The 20,588-nt window shown below is 30.5% G+C and overlaps 2 protein-coding genes across 2 annotated transcripts in view; one reads left to right on the top strand and one right to left on the bottom strand.

Moving 5' to 3' along the window:
- Window positions 1-4,241: 4,241 nt before the first annotated feature.
- LOC123010182 lies at window positions 4,242-8,037 on the bottom strand. Its single transcript, XM_044406881.1, has 3 exons — window positions 8,021-8,037; window positions 7,176-7,449; window positions 4,242-4,505 (listed from the first exon to the last, which is right to left on the bottom strand). The coding sequence occupies exons 1-3, from the start codon at window positions 8,035-8,037 to the stop codon at window positions 4,242-4,244; spliced, it is 555 nt and encodes a 184-aa protein (XP_044262816.1).
- Window positions 8,038-12,255: 4,218 nt separating this feature from the next.
- Window positions 12,256-20,588, top strand: part of LOC123010221 (U-scoloptoxin(05)-Sm1a) — a 16,395-nt gene continuing 8,062 nt past the window's right edge. The window contains exon 1 of the mRNA XM_044406930.1: window positions 12,256-12,442. Within this exon, the coding sequence (XP_044262865.1) occupies window positions 12,388-12,442 (55 nt within the window). The 5' untranslated portion in view covers window positions 12,256-12,387. The remainder of the gene's footprint in view (window positions 12,443-20,588) is intronic.

The following is a 20,588-nucleotide window of genomic DNA, read 5'->3' as shown; positions in this document are numbered from 1 at the left end:
TCGCAAAAATTATACATAGAAAATGGATAAATTCGATTTATAACTCTCGCGAAGTCTCAATATCTACAAAACTACCTACAAGATTACCCCAACCTAGATTTTCTATTGACTTTTTTTTTTTGAACCTGCAGCTGAACATTCCTCCAATAATAATTGATCTGGCTGATTCTGATTCTTCATCAACTTGGTCAAGTTCAGATCATGATGAATCCAATAAAGAGAATTTCTTTTAGTTTTGCATTGTTCCACATTCAAGTTTTAAAAAAATCGGTTCTTCTCAGAACCATCAACTTATCACAAATAAAATAACGCTATCATCATAACAACAATGCAAATGGGACATTGAAACTTTTGCTGAAACCGTCGGGGTGAGAAGAAGTTGCTTCTGTGTCTGCCGGTGGTCCTTTTGAACCAATTTTCAATTCTCCGTGCTACAAATTTAAAACCTGAAAAACCAAAAACCGCAACGACGTATGTCGCCCAATACCATCTAAGATATTAAATCCATATAAGACTTCTCTGAGTTCCGTTGGTCAACAAACTTTGTAAAAACGAAAACATAACCTTATTTTTTTGACACATACGTTCCCACTAGAAAATATAACTAGACAACGTTGCCGGTTGAATTTTTGAGCCTTATTGCCGGTTGGGTGTTTCTTTAATTTATGAACAGAGAATATATAAAGAAAAAGAATTCTGTGTTACACTAGATTCCAGTGACAAATTTAGTGCCAAAAACGCCCCTTTTTTAGTACTATTGTGGTGCACAGGTGTATTGTTGATTGCATAATTTAGTACGAGTTGCAATACGGCGGCACCAATTCTCCTTCCATCTATTCTTGTTCTTTGCAAACAAACCAAGCCCGAAGGCATTTCTATCAATTCTATTCAATACGAGTTCAGTGCCGTATTTTAACAACACGGTTTGTGGATTGTCGCAAAAAAATCCTTTAAATCGCTCTTGGTGCGCCACTGTGTCACCGATTTGCTTCCCCCACTGCTTGATAACCATAACCTTAGAACCTTAACCCATTCGAACACACTTTATAAGATTTCTTTAAAAAAATCGAGGTGTGTAAAATTGTGTATTAAATATGTTGTACAACCTACAAATAGTTTGTTTGAAAAAGTACTTACCGGCAAAAACGTAATTATTAATCAATTTCACAGTTGTTACATCCGTCTTTACAACATGTGGTTCAAACATTTTGCCTTTAAAACTAAACTTAAGTATTAAGTAAATTAAAAATCAAGTTCATAAAGTTTTTGTTACTAATGTAATATTTAACACTTCTCGGATAGAAATTCCAATTTAACATTTGTTTATTAAGTTTATTCGAACAGAAAACTACAGCACTTTTGTTAACTGCAGCAACAAGCACTTCACACTAATCAAGTAATCACATTGTATCAGAGACATCGTATGTCAGCCAACAGCGACACTTACAAAAAAAAAGTAAGGTTAGAAGTGTGCTCCATCAAGATTTTTAAAGAAGGTTGCCTCATAACTTTGCACCAATCACGTGTGCGCATTATTCGCGCAAATTGACGTCACTGGAATGTTCGTTCAAAAGTAGGATATGCAACCAAACATACAGATTTGTCAACAAGAAATTACGACCTAGGATTTGAACTTTTAGGCAAATTACGTTTTTCATGTTGTTTTTAACTAGAATTTTCAGAAGTGATTTTGAATCCTTATTGTAGATTACCCCTTGTAGTTGACGGTTGACGTTTTCTGTCAATCTGCTGTCAACTATCAATTGAATTATCCATACAAGCTGACAGGTGACTTAACCTAAATTTTGACACTCGTGATATCTTTTGTTTGTCACCAAAAACCAACCTAACCAAATTTATGGCAACCTATTCACGAATATCCCTAAATCCTAGGGAGTAATTTCTTGTTTATACGAGAATATTATTAAGTAAAACTTTTATCCACAATCACTCTATAAAGAGACTTTATTCCACACTTTAGATGCGTATAAAGTACCACTTTATCCACAAGTAGAATAAAGTAACTTTACACCACTGTTATAGTAACCAGCGCACCGCCTAACAGCTTACTACTACGTTTATCCAAAAGCACATTTGGCGTGACGTTTAAATGTCAGTTTAATTATTAATTAAGTTTGGAATAATTTGGGCCTGTGATTGTGAATAAAACGTTATATAGGAGAAAATCAGCAAAGTAGCTGACCTCTGGTGGCAGGCAATAAACTATCCAAATGGGGAAAACATATTTTGACAATATCAGTTTTCCATTTTTGTCAATTTGACAAGTCAATGTAAATATGAGTACTTACAAGCATTTTCACTTCGTGCCTCATTGCAAAAACTATGTGGGAGGGTCTATTTCGATGCATTACTTTCTAAAATGGAGATTTCAACTTTTGTCATTATTATTTTAAACAAAAAAATACTCCTACAAAACGTTAGGTGACAGCACGATGTAGTACATCGTAGGTGACAGATTAAATAAAACTTTTAAGTTGTCACAAAATTTCGTCAAAATGCCGTCAAAACGTCGTCGTGCCTTCGTTTAAGCTACGCGCTAAAATTAGAAAAAGAGACGTCTGGCACATCAACTGTAAACTATTCAAATGGGGAAAACGTTAAGAAGAAGAAAACCAATACGCTATATAAAACAAAAATTAACGTTGTGAAAGAAAATAATTCATTTTATATTATTTGTTCGAGAACTGCTGCTTTGGCTGCAACAATAGCCATTAGTATCATTACCACTCATTACCTTGTGTTTCACCATCCATCATAATCACGACAACCAATTTATTATTTTAATATTTTATGTTCACAAGATCTTCGAATTTTGATAAAAACTAAAGCAAAAGCAAATCAAATGATGACAGTGTCAAAACTATGAAGTGACTTTTCTCTTTCATTGTCATGGATATAATTTTTTTTATTTGTTGCAACAATACAATATTATCTGAACAAGAAAATAATTCCAGTGACCCTCAAACCGTGTACCAATATTTTAGAGTTAAATAACATTCTTAATACTAATAACAATTGTGTGAGTTTTTTTGCTCGATTTTCGAGTACCGAAATACTTCGGTACTCTTCTATAACTAGGTCAATTTTCAACTCCAAGACCGTAAACACCCTGTATACATAGGTATAAAAATATAAATTTATTTTGTTAAATCTTACTATATTTTAATTAATAATTTTATTCATTTTTTTTCTTTGATTTGTTTATCAGAAATTTTCTCGATAACTACACTCACCGGCAAAATTATCGCATCACATGGGAAAAGTGATTTTTTATTGAAATAACGCTTAAAATAAAATAAATTCATCAAAAATTAATTAATTGACTAATTAACGTTAAGTTAAACTAAAATTACGACTTAAACTTCAACAATTAAATTACACTTACGGCAACCATTAATACCTAGCATTGCCTCCTCGAGCCTGGAAAGAAGCTCAGTTTTTTATTGTTGTCTCTCGGAAATTATCGGTGATTTTGTGATAATTTGACATTTATTCAGTATACAATGAATCTACACCAATTATTTTTAAAAAATCCATAGTCGACTGAGTTACTTGATAATACAACAGGGTGATTCACAAGGAATAATGAGCCTGACCAAATTTTCGATGCAACCAACATTACAGTTGTCGCAAAATAACTTGCGCAAAGTAATGGTGGTTGCATCGAGAATTTGGTCAGGCTCATTATTCCTCGTGAATCACCTTGTATATCACCAATTTTAGTACTATTTTCAAAACTATTTAGCCATTTTAAATCTTAAAATTTAAGTAATGCAATAATTATGCTGGTCAGTGTATATTTATCGCAGAACCCTGATCTTTTTTATATGAAAGAAAATTAAATTTTTTTCCAATGGTACCAAACATAAGCGGTTATCATCAAGAAGTCCGGAGTTATTATAAATAGACCGCTCGACCAAAATCTCGACAAAAATCAAAAAAATTTTAACTTTAAAACGTTTTAACGTTTTTTACATTTCTAGTGATCTTAATGACTCAAAAAAGTGCACAAAACCTTTAAAAACTTATAAATATTTTGAGTTTAAAAACAGTTGAAATATGGTTTTTTAGAGGTAAAATTACCCGCTGAACACGATGCCAAAGGTTAAAATACGTAACGTCAAAAAATAATCAAACTAATTAAAAAAAACACTGCCAATAGCGTCATAAGTATATCGTATATTTATTAAAAACATATTTACATCTAGAAGAACATTGAATTAATTTCCCGATCTTTGAAGACGTTGATATTTCCCAATGGCATCTTGAACAAGTGCTGCAGCTGTTGATATTTTTTCTGGCGTCATGAAAGCACGGACTGTTTCTTTGTCAATATTACTAAATCCATTGAAAGTAATATTGCATAGAGGTGTAAAAGAACACACTGCGGTAGTAAACAATCCTCCTACGAAAAGAAGAACCATACCTCCCATGAGAAATAGACCAACCTTGGAAAAAATTCTGAGCGCCACTTGGAAAGCTCCCTGCAAAATTAACAGTTTTAGTTTAAGAGAAACAAGGTAACTTTTATCGAATCCATGAAATAAGCCCACGCGAAAATTGCGCACAAGAAAAAAGCCCATAGAAAAAAGCCCACACTGAAAATACTCACACGGAAAAAACCCACAAAGAAATAAGCCCACTTAGAAAAAAACGCACAATAAAAAAAGCCCACCCAGAAAAAAACTCATATGAATAAAGGCCCAATTGTCAAAAAGCCCACGGGAAAAAAGCTCACAGTAAATTAACTCACAAAAACAATCTCTGCTGTCGTGGGTGAATTTATAATCGATCAGATGCCAATAAAAATGTTTTAGAATAAAGTTTTGCTGTAATCCTATTCAAGAGAAGTGTAAAATCAAGAGCGTAGAGCTTATTCTACGTCTGGTGGCGAAATGACAGCATCAGAGAAAAAACTTGGAATGCGCACACTTATGAAACTTATGGGCGTGCATTTTTTTCTCTAAAATTTTCTTACTTGTCATTTTGCAAGAGTTTACAATCATGTAATCGCAAATAAAGACCAATATTTAAGTAGGGAAAGTCATTTAGATGTATGTATAATCGTTAATGAACTTATCATAACCCACGATAGCAGCGATGAAATCAAATTTTGCTCTTGTAATTTTGAGAACGAGGATTGTTAGAAATATCATTGTTAAAAATTATTTTTATGCTTTAACAACTTAATAATTCGTTTATCATTCTTCATCTTATGTATGAGTACCTACCTACTTTATTAATAATAATAATAACTGACTTTTATTGTTACATAAAAGTACAGTCGAACAAAATGAAAATGACGCCCCAATAAACCAGCCCCTGCTGGATGCAGACCCTTCTAATCCCAACCAGGCAGGATCCTAAATTATCAGATTGCAAACTTGAAGTGGTTTCAAGATAAATTCCTTCAGGAGCCGGTTTACAGAAAGCGAAATGAAAATTTAATTCAGAATTAAACTAATTCGAATTAAGTTGCCATTTATTTTATATTGACAAAGGCCAAGTTAAATGAAAATGTAATTTTTTAATAAAAAATTTAACAAACCATCTCTTGAAGACAATTATGCATTGACGAAAAAACAAATCATTATTTAATATTTCTTAATTTTTCTTTGTGAGCATTATTTCATGTGAGCTTTTTTCTTGTGGGCATTTATGTTTGTGGGCTTTTTTTTGAGCTTTATTCCTGTGCCCATTTTTCGTGTGGGCTTTTTTCTGGTCACCCTTTTATCAATATTTAGTTGTGGATAATAACTCAAGTGATTTTCACCAGCTTTCTCTATACTTAAGTTTAAACGTTTTCAAAATATTAGATTTTTTAAAATTCTTTTGGATTCGCACTTTCCTATTCAAAAATGGATCTCTATCGCAGTCCTCACTTTAAATTAAAATATTTTCAAAACGGTCCATTTTAGGGGTATTAAAAGTTATGGGTTTTTCATTTGAAATTGATTACCCTATCGATTTATGCAATAAAAAATTAATGTTAAGAAAGCAAAAAAACGCTGAAAATGTGACCTGCAACTGTAGCAACCAGAAATGGAGTAGATGTATTTGGTTTTTGTGACTACCAGTTTAAAAGGTATGTTCTCACAAGTAACTGTTTCAAATTTTGTAATATTTCTTCAAATGATTTCGAAGTTATTACAGAAAAAAACAATTTCCATACCCCAATTCCGAGAGTTGTAAAATTATTATCATTAGAGATAGGACACGAGTTATTATAAAGTAACATCATTTTATAGGTCATTTTTTGGGTTCAAATATTGATTCATATTTATGAATAATCCTGTAGGTAGGTATAGAAAATGTTAATACAAAAAAATTGGAGTGTTTCGTTTAGAAAAATTGAGCTAAAAGTAATTGAATTTTCCCAATGTAACTTTAAATTTTTTCAATGAGCAGGACCTACCTAATTATGGCTATCACCGCCTTCTTAATGAAATGGATCAATATCCCGCCCGGGCATTTCGTAAAAAATGCAGCAGTGATTCCAAGTTTTCTCTTAATTACGGATGTTGTTAAGAAAAAACTGAATTAATGAAAAATAACGCAACCTTAAACGCAACTAATAAAAACTGGGAAGAAAGAGTACAAGAAAACAAGACAATAGATATTATGAAGTTAAACGCTTTAAGCCTAAAAACTAGATTTGTCAAAAAAATTCCCCAGATTAAAGCGTTGAACTCAAAAAATACCGAAGCGAGAGAAAGATTATTTCTGTATCGAGACGGCGATGGCTATACATACAGGTAATTCATACATATAAAGTAATATTTGAACCTCAAAAATGATGTTAATTTAAATAATAACTCGAGTCCTATCTCTACTGATAAGAATTTTACAGCTCTTGGAATTTGGGTATGGAATTTTTTTTTTGTAATAACTTTGTAACCATTTAACCAAATACATATTATAAAATTTGGAACAGGATTTTATTTTGCTGAACATCAACACAGTAACGCTATCTTCAATTAAAAAAAAAATATTATTATTTAATAGTTATAAAAAATTAATAAGGTTCTACAAGATTTTCTAAGTTAGTAGTCATCTACAAATCTGAATAAAGTTGGCTCACCTTTGTGAGTTATCTTGTTTAATTTTAAATATTAAAATAAATATTATCACATATTATCAATAAAATTTCGTACCTGTGCGCTTGGAAAAAGTCCAGTCATTGAACTAATCGGTGACGATGAAAGATAACCAGTTGAAGGATACAGGTAACTCTCATAGGGCGAAATAGAACCATACATGTCTGGATAATGGTAACTTGGTGGTTGTACATATCTGCTCGGATCCTGCGGTTGATAAACTGCTTGTGGAGGGACGGTAGTTGAAATTCCCAACGAATCCGTATTTTTATTTCCTGACATCGAATGGCATAATGTCAAAAGTAAAAAAAAAACGGAGAAGGAATTCATTCTGTAAAAAGTGTATTTATAACAACAAATTCAAGTGAGTGAAAGTCAAAAATAAGTAAAAAAATTACCTGCACCGAGACGCAAACTGTCACTTCAGCAAAGTTTCTTAAAATAAGCAAATTTTAGGACAGCAACACCCTTTATATATTTTGCTTTGGTCTTACTCACTCCCTTGAATTCCATAAATGTCACATTTCAAGAAGGTTTAGTAGTTACTGTTATCAGCATCATTTCCTGTAAATTTTTACCTGAAATTTTTGAAGAATACTTTTGTAAGCTACCCTCATAAAAATTCTCTACACCACATTGGAATATAATTTCACTTATTTCTGAGAACATGCTGTTATATACCTACCTACCTATTCAGCTAAACAATTTATTAATTTTATTGATGTTTTTATTCTTATACGGGAGTGCATAAATTGGGCACTATTTAATCTTCAATAATTACTCACACCCTTTCTTTCCCGTTCGAAGCAAATATTTATAATTACTACTTCAATATTTGACAAAATTGTCATTTTCTTGTGTAAGTTATTTTTAATATAGCGGATTGAGAGTTTTGTATGCACCTCCAAACAATAAACATCGTTAATGTCTCGAATAGAAATGCCCTCGACTACTGAGAATGATAACACAAGGTGACAAAAAAAGTCATGTCGAGACAACTTGACAAATTTTATATCATTTTGTTCGTCTCAGTAAGACAAATCAAATACACTAAAAAAAATCAAAAAGTCCACACAGTTTGAACTAAATAATTTTTTTCTAATTTAAATGAATTTAAAATACTTTAACTTTAAAAAATCATTACTCAATAACTATTAGGCCGATTTCCTTCAAATAAAAACCATTCTAAAGGGATGGACTTGCCCTTTAGAATGATATGCAATTTAAAATTAAATATTGGCAAACTTTTCTTCCAACAGTGTTCGAAAAAGTCCGAAGCAAATAGAAGTAATCTAAGAAAAACCCTACGAGTAATTTTTTTTCTTCGTCACCATCGTGTAGAGCATCTTTTTATTAGTAAGAATCTAAATTTTTAAAATAATATACTGAGTAGTTTTTAAGATATGATTTTTTGAAGTTAAGGTTTGCTATTCAGGTATTGCGCCATATAGAAGAAATGCATGTTAATCTTACTTAAAATTGCATTTTTATAAAAGTATTTGTTTTAAGGCTCTTCTTTTACTTAAAAATGGTCAATTGCACCTTCTTTGTTATAATTAGAATAAACAAAAACTGTTTCTTTACTTAAAACAAAGAGTACCTACCTGCGTACTTATTAAAGCAAATAAAGAGTTTTTTGTTAAAAATGATCACTGATCATTGAGCAAAAAGGATCTAGAAGTTTAAAGCAGTAGCTTTAAATATAAGAACAAATCTTTTTCAAATTAAATCACTTTCCATTCAGATTCCAACTTGTTCACTTTGTTCTAGCTTTCTGAACTTTGTTTTGAAAATATTCTCAGCAAATGCTTTTTCATCACTTTCTACTGATGTTGAATGCAATAAGTCAGTTGCTTCGTGTGCAACTGTTATCACAACAACTACTACCTACAAGCTAACTGAAGCTAATCGTAGAATGTACCAACAAAATAAATCAGGTGACTTATTGCATTTAACATCACTCGAATGTGATAAGAAAGCATTTGCTCAGAACATTTTCAAAAAAAGTTCAGAAAGCTAGAACAAAGTGAACAAGTCGAAGTCTGAATGGAAAGTGATTTGATTGAAAAGATTTGCCGTGACATTTAAGACTCGTGCCTTAAACGTTTAGATCCTCTTTGCTCAATGATTAGTAGTCATTTTTACAACAAAAAAACTCTTTATTTGCTTTAATTAGTACGCAGGTATTACTCTTTATTTGTTTTAAGTAAACAAACAGTTTTTGTTTATTGTAATTAGAACAAAGAAGGTGCAATTGACCATTTTTAAGCAAAAGAAAAGTCTTAGAACAAATACTTTTATAAAAATGCAATTTTAAGTAAGATTAACATGTATTTCTCCAATATGGAGCAATGCTTGATTAGCAAACCTTAACTTCTAAAAATCATATCTTGAAAACTACTCGGTATATTTTTTTGAAAATTTGGATTACAACTAATAAAGAGATGCTCTACACGATGGTAATGATAACAAAAAAAATTACTCGTAGGGTTTTTCTTAGATTATTTCGATTTACTTCGAACTTCTTCGAACACTATTCGAAGAAAAGTTTAGCAATACTCAATTTCAAATTTTATATCATTCTAAATGACAATGCCATCCCTTTAGAATGGTCTTTATTTTCTAAAGTTAAAGTATGTTAAATTCATTTAAATTAGAAAAATATTATTTTGTTCAAAGTGTGTGGACTTTTTAAATTTTTTTTAGTGCATTTGATTTTTTCTCACTGAGACGAACAAAATGATATAAAATTTGTCAAGTTATCACGACATGACTTTTTTGTCGCCCTGTGTAATAGATTTCAGCACGTAACTAGTACCTGAATAATATTTTAAAATCAAAGTTCAATTGGGAAGTTGTCCTAATAGTGTAGGTGTACCAATGAAAGTGATAGAAATAAATGTGTTCGACAAATAAATGACTGAAGCATCCAGCACGGGTAAATTGCAGCGACGGCCTGTAAGAAATAGCAAATTGCAACGCACCCTCAAATACCTATGTCCCTTAATCCCTCAGGTAAATTGCAGCGGCGGATTTTTTTTTGATAAGACTACCTGTCTTATCTGTGTTAGTTACTTAGTTGATTCCGACATCAAACGAACTAAACAGTTCGGATATTAAAGAATGTATTTAAACTGAGAGTTTCATTGAGAACGAATCACAAAATTGTCATGTATCAAATCTACAAGGTGTTAATAAAAGATTGTAAAATATTTCAGGAGGTAATAGTATGGACCAAAACAAACATGATTTAGGAGATATCGAAAATTGTTCGTTTTTTCAAACATTTATTTGTAGTCTGTTCAAACAAAAGAGGGAAGCTTCTAGTAGAAATTCTAAAAATTTTCACATTCGATATCTCCGAAACAGTTAGTTTGCGGAATTATGGGGAACTAGGCCGTTTGAAGTTATAAGGAAAAACATATCAATATTTTTAATTTTTGTTTTCACTGTGAAAGAGAATACTCTTCTACATGACATAAAAAATGTCAATTTGTTATTTTTTTAATAAACTTTTGAATTTTTATTATAATGAAAATGTGTTTAATTAATTTATTAAATTATTTATTTTACCCTCGTGTAGATTCATGTCAGAAACTAAGAAAAATTTTCAATTTTGCGATCCGATGTACAATTAATTAATAATCAGTATCAATAGGGCTGAAAATATATCGAGATTCTGTATCCTTTACACTCTGTTGAAACTTAAAATTATTTTTCCAACAGAAATAAATAGAGTCAAACTCTCATAACTTTGAAATTTTTATAGATATTTTTTTTAACATTTTTCCCATGTTCCTGGTATATTACTTTATATGACATTTTTCCCTGGGGCGCGAGTTCTGGCGCACTCTGTATATCAAAATTTAATTAGGTACGTACGAGTTAAAAAAACATAATTTTATCATTTTTATATGTAATAATTTTTATTATTTTTATTACAGTAGAACTCCTCTATAACGAGAACTCAAGGACCAAGGTATTTGCTCGTTATAACCAATTTTCGCTATAGTCATGGATAATATTTTTTTTTATTTTGTACTTAATGTTAAAGATTGCTTTTATCAACTAATTTCAGTAGATAAAGTAGTCTCTTATCGTCTAATGAAATAAAGTAATTTTTATCTACTGTTTATATTCAAGAAATTCTGGTTGGTGAGTACAAAATAAAACGAAATATTATACACGACGATAATAGTATATTAAAGAGCAAGTTTTATAAGGGTCGATTTGGCGCACGAATCTCAAGTTAGAAAACGAGCCGTAGGCGAGTTTTCTATGGGATGAGTGCACCAATGCCATTATAAAACGAGTATTTTATGCAATTTTTTCTAATTTGCGCCCCCTTTTTTCTTATTTTAATTTAAAAAATATATATTTTTGTCGTCTAGAGAATTTTGTGTTAGTTGGTATCGGTTGGTAACACTCGGCGCCCACCTGATTTTTTCACTCATTTCTGCCGTCTGTCATTCAAAATAAAATTTACAAATTATTAGTTATTCGTGTTACAACATAATAATAATAAATAAAATCTGAGCCAATAGAATTTAGTTTGCACTCCGCCCGAAATTCGCGAAATTGACGAAGCAACAATGCAAAATTTGTTACCTGTCAAGTCAGAAGCGGCATACAAAAACTAAATAATCCTAAATTCATTAAAGTACAGTGTGCTTTTATAGATAGCCATAAACGACTCCTACTGCAGACGTTAATAAACGTATTACAAACGCAAATTAAAAAAAGATTGTTTATCTACTCGTGAAAAAAGTCCACTCGTGACTTCGTCACTCGTAAACTTAACCTTTTCACTCGTAGATAAACAATTTCTTTATCGTCTTGTATAATAAATAACTATTATTATTAGGTCCATCTAACCTCCTTGCTGCTACCACATCCCCAAATATTACAATAAATACATCCACTCTTAAATTACTCATAAATAAGGTGTAAAATGCAGTAAGTACATGTATTATTTATTAAGTTTCTTTCGCCTTTTTATTACCTTCCCTAAAGTTGTAATGAATTTGAATTCGTTGCCTTGACTACGACAGAACAGCAACACACTTTGCAGTCGTGAATTGATACCATTGTATTACGAACTTTCAACTCGGGAAGTGTGGATTCGAGTTATGGTATTCACTCAGTCCCTCCACTTTCATTGACCACCTGTTCGAAGACCACGCAACGTTTACATTATTGTGTTGTTGAGGTGTGGTTATGAATCACACAAATCTAAACTAATCGTTATTTTCTTTGAAGTTCGTGGAATATGGACATGAAGCTGTATATTTTTTCGGTGATATTTGCCCTGTACCTTCGCACTTGTAAGTTTTTTTATATATTTTATATTTAAATTTATTGGAACAAATTCTCGATTTTACTCTTTACACAACTTGTAAAAGGACATAAACTAAGTTTGAATTGATAAATACATACACTCAAATTCGTCTTGGTGGTATGTACGTAATAAACTATGTTTTTCTAAATTTTGTTTTGTTATAAGTAACGTTATTATTTGACATAAATCTTATATGATAACAAATAATCATATGTTAAAATCGAAAGCATTATGTTATGTATATTGATGTTTTGAATCTTTAATTTTTTTTTCTCAAAATATACTCAATAAAACTGAACCAAAAGAATATAATCACCATAATGCACAACCTACCAGTATACAGGTGCGCCAGAACTCGCTCCCCAGAGAAAAATGTCAAGTTTCAAAAAATAGCTGTTTTACTGTAATTTTGACATTCATTAATTTCCGTCATGTGCAGGGCCGTACCCAAGGGGGGGATTAGGGGGTTAGTGAGTTAATTTTAAATTTTTGTGAATTAATTTTTCATGTGTTAATTATACAGTGTTTCATTTTTATTGTTAGGTACAAATTTAAATAGTTGTAGAATATTTAATTTTAAGACGAAAAGTGTTTCGAAAAATGGTATGAAAGGGAACTACACCCCCTAAAAAGGTACGTTTTTTAAAGGGTTTTTCCTAATATTTCAGAATAGATAAAATTACAAAATTTGGTACCTTTATATGTACACCTAAACAAATGCCAAATAACAAAATTTTTAATCAGGTGCGTCCTAAACGGTAAAACAAATTTAATTTTTAATTTTTATGCTGTTTATGGTCTGTAACATAAATTTTTAAACCGATTTTTACTAAAAATCCGTAAATTGTATCGGAAAAACACAAAAGACCTTTTTTTATGAAAAAATATGAAATTTTGTTGCTGAATGTGGCAAGAAACCACAGGCAAAATAGTTACAGTAAATTTGTACCCTAATCCCATCTATTTTAGTAAGCCCTTAATTAAAAATTTCAACATTTTATTTTTGGACTTGTTTAGGTGCATAAAAGCTATCATCTGTACCAAATTTTGAAATTTTTTTCTAAAATGATTTCGGAAATACATATTGGAAAAAAACTTATTAAAAGACGCACCCCTTGCGTAGCATTTTTCTATATATGTTCATAGAAAATTCTTGTTTTAAAAATGAGTATTCTATCTTTTCTTTAAATTTGTAACAATAAAAAGTATTAAAAATTTATTTTATTTTTTGTTACTTTCGTGAGTTAATTTGTATTTTTTTATGTTTAATTAGGATCTCTTATTTCAATTTAAAATAAAAACGTGTAAGTACTTAAAGATTTTTGCTTTTTAATCCGCCTTCTTTCATTTCATTTTCATGGACCAACATTTTTTTATTTTATTCATCTATTTAAAAATAAATTAAAAAATTGATAGGTTTAATATAAAGGCACTAAGCCCAATACGTAATCCTAAAAAAAAATTAATATTTATATTAATTTCACTGAGGACAGTTTGTGCTTAGGAATTATGTGTATTACAAAAAGTTACAAAAAATAAAAACATTTTGAGAGACAAAAAATACTACATAAAGTACTAATTTTTTGACAATTACTTATTATCATTTATAACTCTCCGATTTAGCGACCGGAAAGCAGGGTACTCTCCAATCTAGCGACCGGAAAGCAGGAACCCTGTAGGGCTGAATTATTTATTTATTTATTTATTTAGCACTTATTACAGTAACAAATGGAATAAAAAACACTAACGTTACAAGTTACAAGCGGTTGTATTTTACATAGAGCAACTATTTTTTAAACACATTTCAGCATAAGCTGGTAAATAGTGATTGTAATAAAACTGTTTGATTAAAAATTATCTGAATTGCTTCAGGAGTTTTTTTAATTACTTTCAAAACATCTTTGCACAACACAACCATAATCATCATCATCTGCTTCTTCAGTAATTTTTCTTCTGTTTACTAGATTGTTGTCATTATTTTTATTTAATTTTCGTTTTAAATTATTTGCTTTTATTTTTTGTTGTGCATTTACATATTTAGTAGTATAATATCCCGGACTTTTTTAATTTACAGCCTTTTTCAAATAATGTAAATATTTACCTTTAATTTATTTAGAAACAGCCAAATAGGAAAATAAGCCTCTTGTCTACCTACATACCTTCAAGTAATAAACAGTATTTTCTTATGAAGACAACAAGTACTACTTTTGTAAACTTCATCATATCAGTAGCTACCCCTAACGGATTAAAAACCCATAGCAGGTATCCAGTAAGAAAAAAGGGCTTCAAGTTATTCCTAACATTTCTGCATAATAATTAGACTTAATTTTTGGTGAAAAATAGAATTACAGGTAATTCTATTTTATTTACACCAGGGTGTAAATACATAGTCTTATTAAATTTATTCATCTTTTACATCAATTCTTAAAATGACCTAATTTTACCGCTTGTACTTTTAGTTGTTTCCTTATAGATGCGAAACATCCCTCGTAAGGTCCTAAATCAGATAAAACCGGTAATGGGGGTCTGCTTACGGTAAGCTCAGTTTGTTGTGAAAAAGAACTAGGGTTGAGAGAGACAAGACGATTTTCACACTACGAAAGTTAATAATATTTTCCACAAGAGATTTTACAGTTATTAATTATCGGAATGATTTCATTTTTTTCTTAAGGTCTTTGGTACATGTATGAAGGACATTGTTAGTTTCCATATAAATACTATAATTTTATTATAAAAAATAAGTTGAAAAATATATAAAAAATAAGAATTTAAATTTGCTACATAACAATATCCCTAGAAATATCTAAAATGGTTTCATCAAAAAAATAAAAACCAAAAAATTCCTTATAATAGCCGAGAAAAACCTTTTCGAAAAATGCATTGAAATTCCCTATCTTGGCAAACGATAAGTTAAGCCATAAGTTAAGGCCATTGACAGGGTGCAAGACCGGTCCTACCAGACCAAAAAGAAATTAGAGGCGCGCATATTTGAAAATGAAGAAGTCATTCTTGATTTTTTAAGATAGCACCGGATGCATCAAAGAGGTAATCATCACAACTGACTGACTCGTATTTGGGAAAAAGAAAATCCAAATGCTTTTCAGCAATGATTTTCTGTAAATTTGTGGACTGTTGCGGAATATCAACTGATTTAAATATCAATATTGCAATATTCTTGTGGATTGTTTAATGAAAAAGGAAGCAAGGGGTCAAAGGGTCCTATGTAGTAAATTCATGTGGGTGGAAGAAAACATAAATTACAGTGCAATGTGTGTTTTAAGGTTACTTCTTCGGCTGCACTTTTTGGCGACCTATTGCCGCCGACATTTGATATTTTTCTCTGGGGTACGACTTCTGTTTTTATTTGTGGACAATTACTTTTTTTTTGAGGGATACTTTGAAACGCTAAAAATTAAAATTTAAAATGCTGCAAATTTTTGGTCGTTATTTAGTAACTCTCTAATATTTTTTTACCAATTTTTATAGTATTTATTTATTGATACATGGGTTTGTACCTAGTACTGCTACAATTGCTTAAAGTATATTGTGTATGTAAACATTAATATTTGTTTTTAAAGGAAAACATTCAGTTGTTACCCTAACGTGAATGTCTGGTGGAGAAAAGCATTTTTCAGTCTCCCCCCTACGAAAGTGCAACTTTCTATTTTGATAAGGCAATCGAAAGCAGGAGACAATGTCTTTGATTTTTCTAAGAAAAATGCCAATAACACATCTTCAGTGAAATCTTCATTCGTCGCACACCATTTAATAAAATTTTCATACGTTTGATTGTACCGGTCTTTGGATTTATTCGGCAACAAACTTCTGCATGTAGTATTTGCAGCTTCTTCAAGATTTGATAAATGTCAAAAATAATGTTTTTGTATTGTCACAAAAGTAAGCTTTCGTAGCTTGTCATATAAATAACTATTGCAGCTTTCTACCTATTAATAACATAATAATATACTGCTCGACAACTGAAATAGATCATTATTCATGTATTTATTTTGTATTAAGTATGCGAACGCAGCAATGATTCCTGATTTGTATTATGTTTATTTTTTAGCAGTTTGGCAGTTTAAATTTTGCACTTTGACTCTATTTATTTCTGTTGGAAAAATAATTTTCCAAGTTTTTTTGCTACAGGTTATTTGAAGGGGAAACAAGGAAGCTGTATTCTAAATTGTAATTATGTTTAACGTTCTTTGTAGCTTTTATTGGCAAAATTTTTGTACCTATACTAAATAATTATGAGAAAACATACCAGGTGAATAAAAAGTATGGAATTAATCGTTATAATTTTTTTTTCGAAAACTAATTGATGAATGATAAATTACTATAAAAATATGATGTTTTATCAAGAATAAAATTTTTTGAAATTTTTTGTTTGTTTTTGGGTTCTACAATTTTTTTAATTTTTTTAAATGCCAACCCACTATAAAACCATTTTTCTTATGATCTGAGGATTACAACTATCTACTGTGGCGGGTGTTTAAGTCTCTTGGATAAAAGTTGAATTCTTTTACGGTCAGAGCGGTTTGCGCCACAAGAAGGATAAATTTATTTGAGGTAGGTTCTCCAGCGTTAATTTGTGGAGCCAATCACTTTGGGAAGATGAAGGATTTAAGCAGTCAAAATCCAAATGTTTAAGTTAACAATAACAATTTATTAAACAAATTAAAGTTTAGAAAATATAAAATAAAATAAAAGAATAACATTTTACTATTCCCTTCCCTTTAAATTCACCAAATTAAAGAAACTACTGATTAACATAAAGTAATAGTGTAGTGTCAAACAACTAACTTAATTCAATTCCTACTAGCTACGTCCAATACAATTAAAATGTTCAACCAACTTATTCTTGTTGAATAAGCTTTCAAGTGACACTAAATGATATCAAGTGAATTAAAAATTATAACTAAAATCTAATGCAAGAGGAGAAACAGTTCCAGAAAAGGATCAGTCATTCAACGGCCCGAAACCATGGGAGTTAGAAGTAAACCTCGTATTCGCCCAGTCCATCTCAACTCTCATAAATCTTATCATACGCTATTGGTATTTAAATTGAAACGCAAATTGTCAATAAGGTAGACCCATCATAAGTTAAACTTCGCAAAATTATAAATATTGTCATCGTCGCAGCAAGGAGAAATTAAACTGAATAAAAGTCACAGTTCATCATCTTGGTAAATTGCGGAATCAGCAAACAGTTGAGATCAGCCAGGTAGTAGAAGCAGCACTTAGTCGGAATTGGCATGAAGGGCACTTTTTCACACACTTCGACACTTCATCGAACAGCACGACACCACGATCAAGATTGAATCGAATTCTCCTAAATTTTTGGGTGATATTTATACTGAAGACCCCATGCACATGTTTGATTCAGGTCCCTTTTTAGATAAATTTGATGTGTGTGTCTGTTTATTTGGGATTTTATAATGATTAAAAAAAAAACCGCTTTGTTCCATACTTTATATTCATTCACCTACAAATGACACAAAATAAATGTCCAAAGGTTTTGACAGATAATTTTTTTTAAACATTTTCTCCATGTTCTTGGTATTTTACTCAGAATTTTTCTCTGGGGCGCGAGTTCTGAAACATCCTGTACGTATTAATTGTGATTGAAGGATTTATATCATTATAATAAAGCGTTAATATTTGTATTTGGGTCATTATTGGACTGTATTAGTGTTTGAGTAATATTCATTTTGAAAATGTCTTCAATAAGTAGAAATAATGTAAAGATCAATCCATAAAAATATTCTCAGTAGTAATTTTTTGGACAAACGCAAAAGATATCACTCGGAATAAGTGTAATGTAAATATTTGAAATTGATATTTCCCTTGACAATCTTTTTGAAAAATATTTTTTAACTAACTGTTTGATTTAATCTTCAAAAATAAACGTGTTTTCAATATTGTAGAAAAACTAGATGTGATAGGAAGAAAGAGTGGATATTTATGAATTCACGATACATGAAATAGAATGAAACAGCTTTTAAAATTAAAACACCTCATAGAAATTTTTCCTATGTCGGCCTCTGTTATTATTAGGTATATTATACAAGTTTCTACAAAAACTGTTTTTTGCATTTCAATATTTTAATTTTAGCTAGGAAAAAACGCATTATTATTATTGCAGAATTTTAGGTAAAAATATAAATTAATACATAAAGTTAAAGATAAATATTTTGATCTTAACGTTTTCTATCTGAACGTGTTTTAGATTTTTTTGATAACTCCTTAGTTTGGCACAGGTTCTAATCCGGTCGTTAATCGATTTTATTTGCATCTTAATGCACTTCTCAACCTCAAGTAACGAATTAAAAAATGCAGACTTCATGGTTTTCAATTCACATTAACCACAAACGGTCAACAAGTATTTTTATATAGCAAATTGTCTAAGACATTAAATTTTAATTGATTTATACAGAGTGTCAGAACTCGCGTCCCAGAGGAAAATTTCAGATAAAATAAGATACCAGGAATATGGAAAAAATGTTTATTCTTCGACACTGTCGACTTCGACTGTTTTTCTCTTGCGTAAGGAAGTTTTGACAACTGTTTGGCATTTCTCAATACGAAACGTCAGATTATACAGGGTGATTCACATAACTTTACGACCCTGACGAACATTAAATGCAACCAGTAATACGTTACGCAATTATAACTTGATTCAAAAAGACTAATAATTATAAACTTATTTGAGTTTTGGATATCCCTCATAAAAATCTAATAACGCCAATCAATAAATAAATGACAACAATGCAGTAACAACACATTTTTATTTTAGTAAAGAAACAGTGAAATGAATGAGTGAAATAGTAAAAAAAACAGTAAAGAAATAACTCAAAAAACTTAAGAAAAACTAGAGAACTTATGTTCAATTTGATGTTATTATTTTGTAAACATGCTTGAATGTGCGTCACAAAAGACCCGGCTTCGATAACCCTTATTTCGTTATCAGGATTCGTTGCAGTCCGTCGTCTATGGCGTTTTGGTTTTAGGCGCAGTCCAATCGTCTAAAAATTTTATCTGTCGAATGCCTACATTCGGATACCGGCATAAATTTTGGGCCACTACATTCTTCTCTCACTCACTATAAATCAATTTCATGTCGACCCTTTCATTAATCAACAAAAATTTTTGAATTTTACAAAACCAAATTGTCAATTATAATTGTCATTAATGTTAGGGGTGTCCGGATTTCATGCTAATTAAACCTAACTAAAAGTATCAAGTTCGTCAGGGTCGTAAAGTTATGTGAATCACCCTGTATACGAAACAGATTTAAAGCAAGTTGAGTCTAATTCGAAAAATAAAATGTTGTATTCAACTCGTTTGAGTGTAAATCGGACGCTTTATTCGACCTCGTGGATGGTAAACCACGAGTGTAACGAATTCGTGAAATAAAGCCTCCGATTTACACTCAAACTCGTAGAATAAATAACTATTAAAAAAATTCTATCTGTCAAAATATTTTGACATTTATTTTTGGACATTTGACATATTCATTTAATGATGCTGGTGATCAGGTGTTAACACAGGGTGTTAAAAGAGATTGTAAAATATTTTAGGAGGTAATAGTATGGATCAAAACAAACAAAAAAGTCGTTATAAACATGGGTCTGCAAAGAAACGGTTTCAGGGTTTCGTTTTTTGAAACATTTAGTTGCAATCTGTTCAAACGAAAAAGAGAAACTTCTAGTAAAAATTACTTTGCGGATTCATGTTTATAAAGATTTTTTTATACAGGGTGCGTCAGAACTCGAGCCCCAGAGAAAAATTCCATATAAGGTAAGATATCAGGAACATGAAAAAAATGTTAATAAAATTTTATCTATAAAAAGTTCGAAGTTATGAGGGTTTAAAGTTTTCACTTTGACTCTATTTATTTCTGTTAGGAAAATAAATTTACAAGTTTTTTTTGCTATAGGCTATTAAAAGAGGAAACAAGGAAGCTGTGTCCTAAATTTTTAACTCTGTTCAATGTAATTTGTGGCTTTCATTCGCAAAATTTTTGTACCTTTACTAAATAACTGTAAAAAAACACAAGGTCATCAGTATCATTAAATAGACATAAAAAAATGTCATATATCAAAAAATAAATTTCAAAATTTTTTGACAGA

This window comes from Tribolium madens, unplaced genomic scaffold (assembly GCF_015345945.1).
Source record: "Tribolium madens isolate multiple individuals breed KSU strain unplaced genomic scaffold, Tmad_KSU_1.1 Scaffold_7;HRSCAF=85;Tcas5.2_LG10, whole genome shotgun sequence".
In the NCBI taxonomy this organism is placed as follows: domain Eukaryota; kingdom Metazoa; phylum Arthropoda; class Insecta; order Coleoptera; family Tenebrionidae; genus Tribolium; species Tribolium madens.
This window is presented reverse-complemented; position numbering and strand designations above follow the sequence as displayed.

What these genes read in the sequence shown, in the direction of transcription:
- LOC123010182 (XM_044406881.1), bottom strand. An exon ending in GACTTTTTCCAAGCGCACAG is followed by an intron (nt 4,506 to 7,175) that starts GTACGAAATTTT and finishes TTAATTTTGCAG; the next exon opens with GGAGCTTTCCAAGTGGCGCT.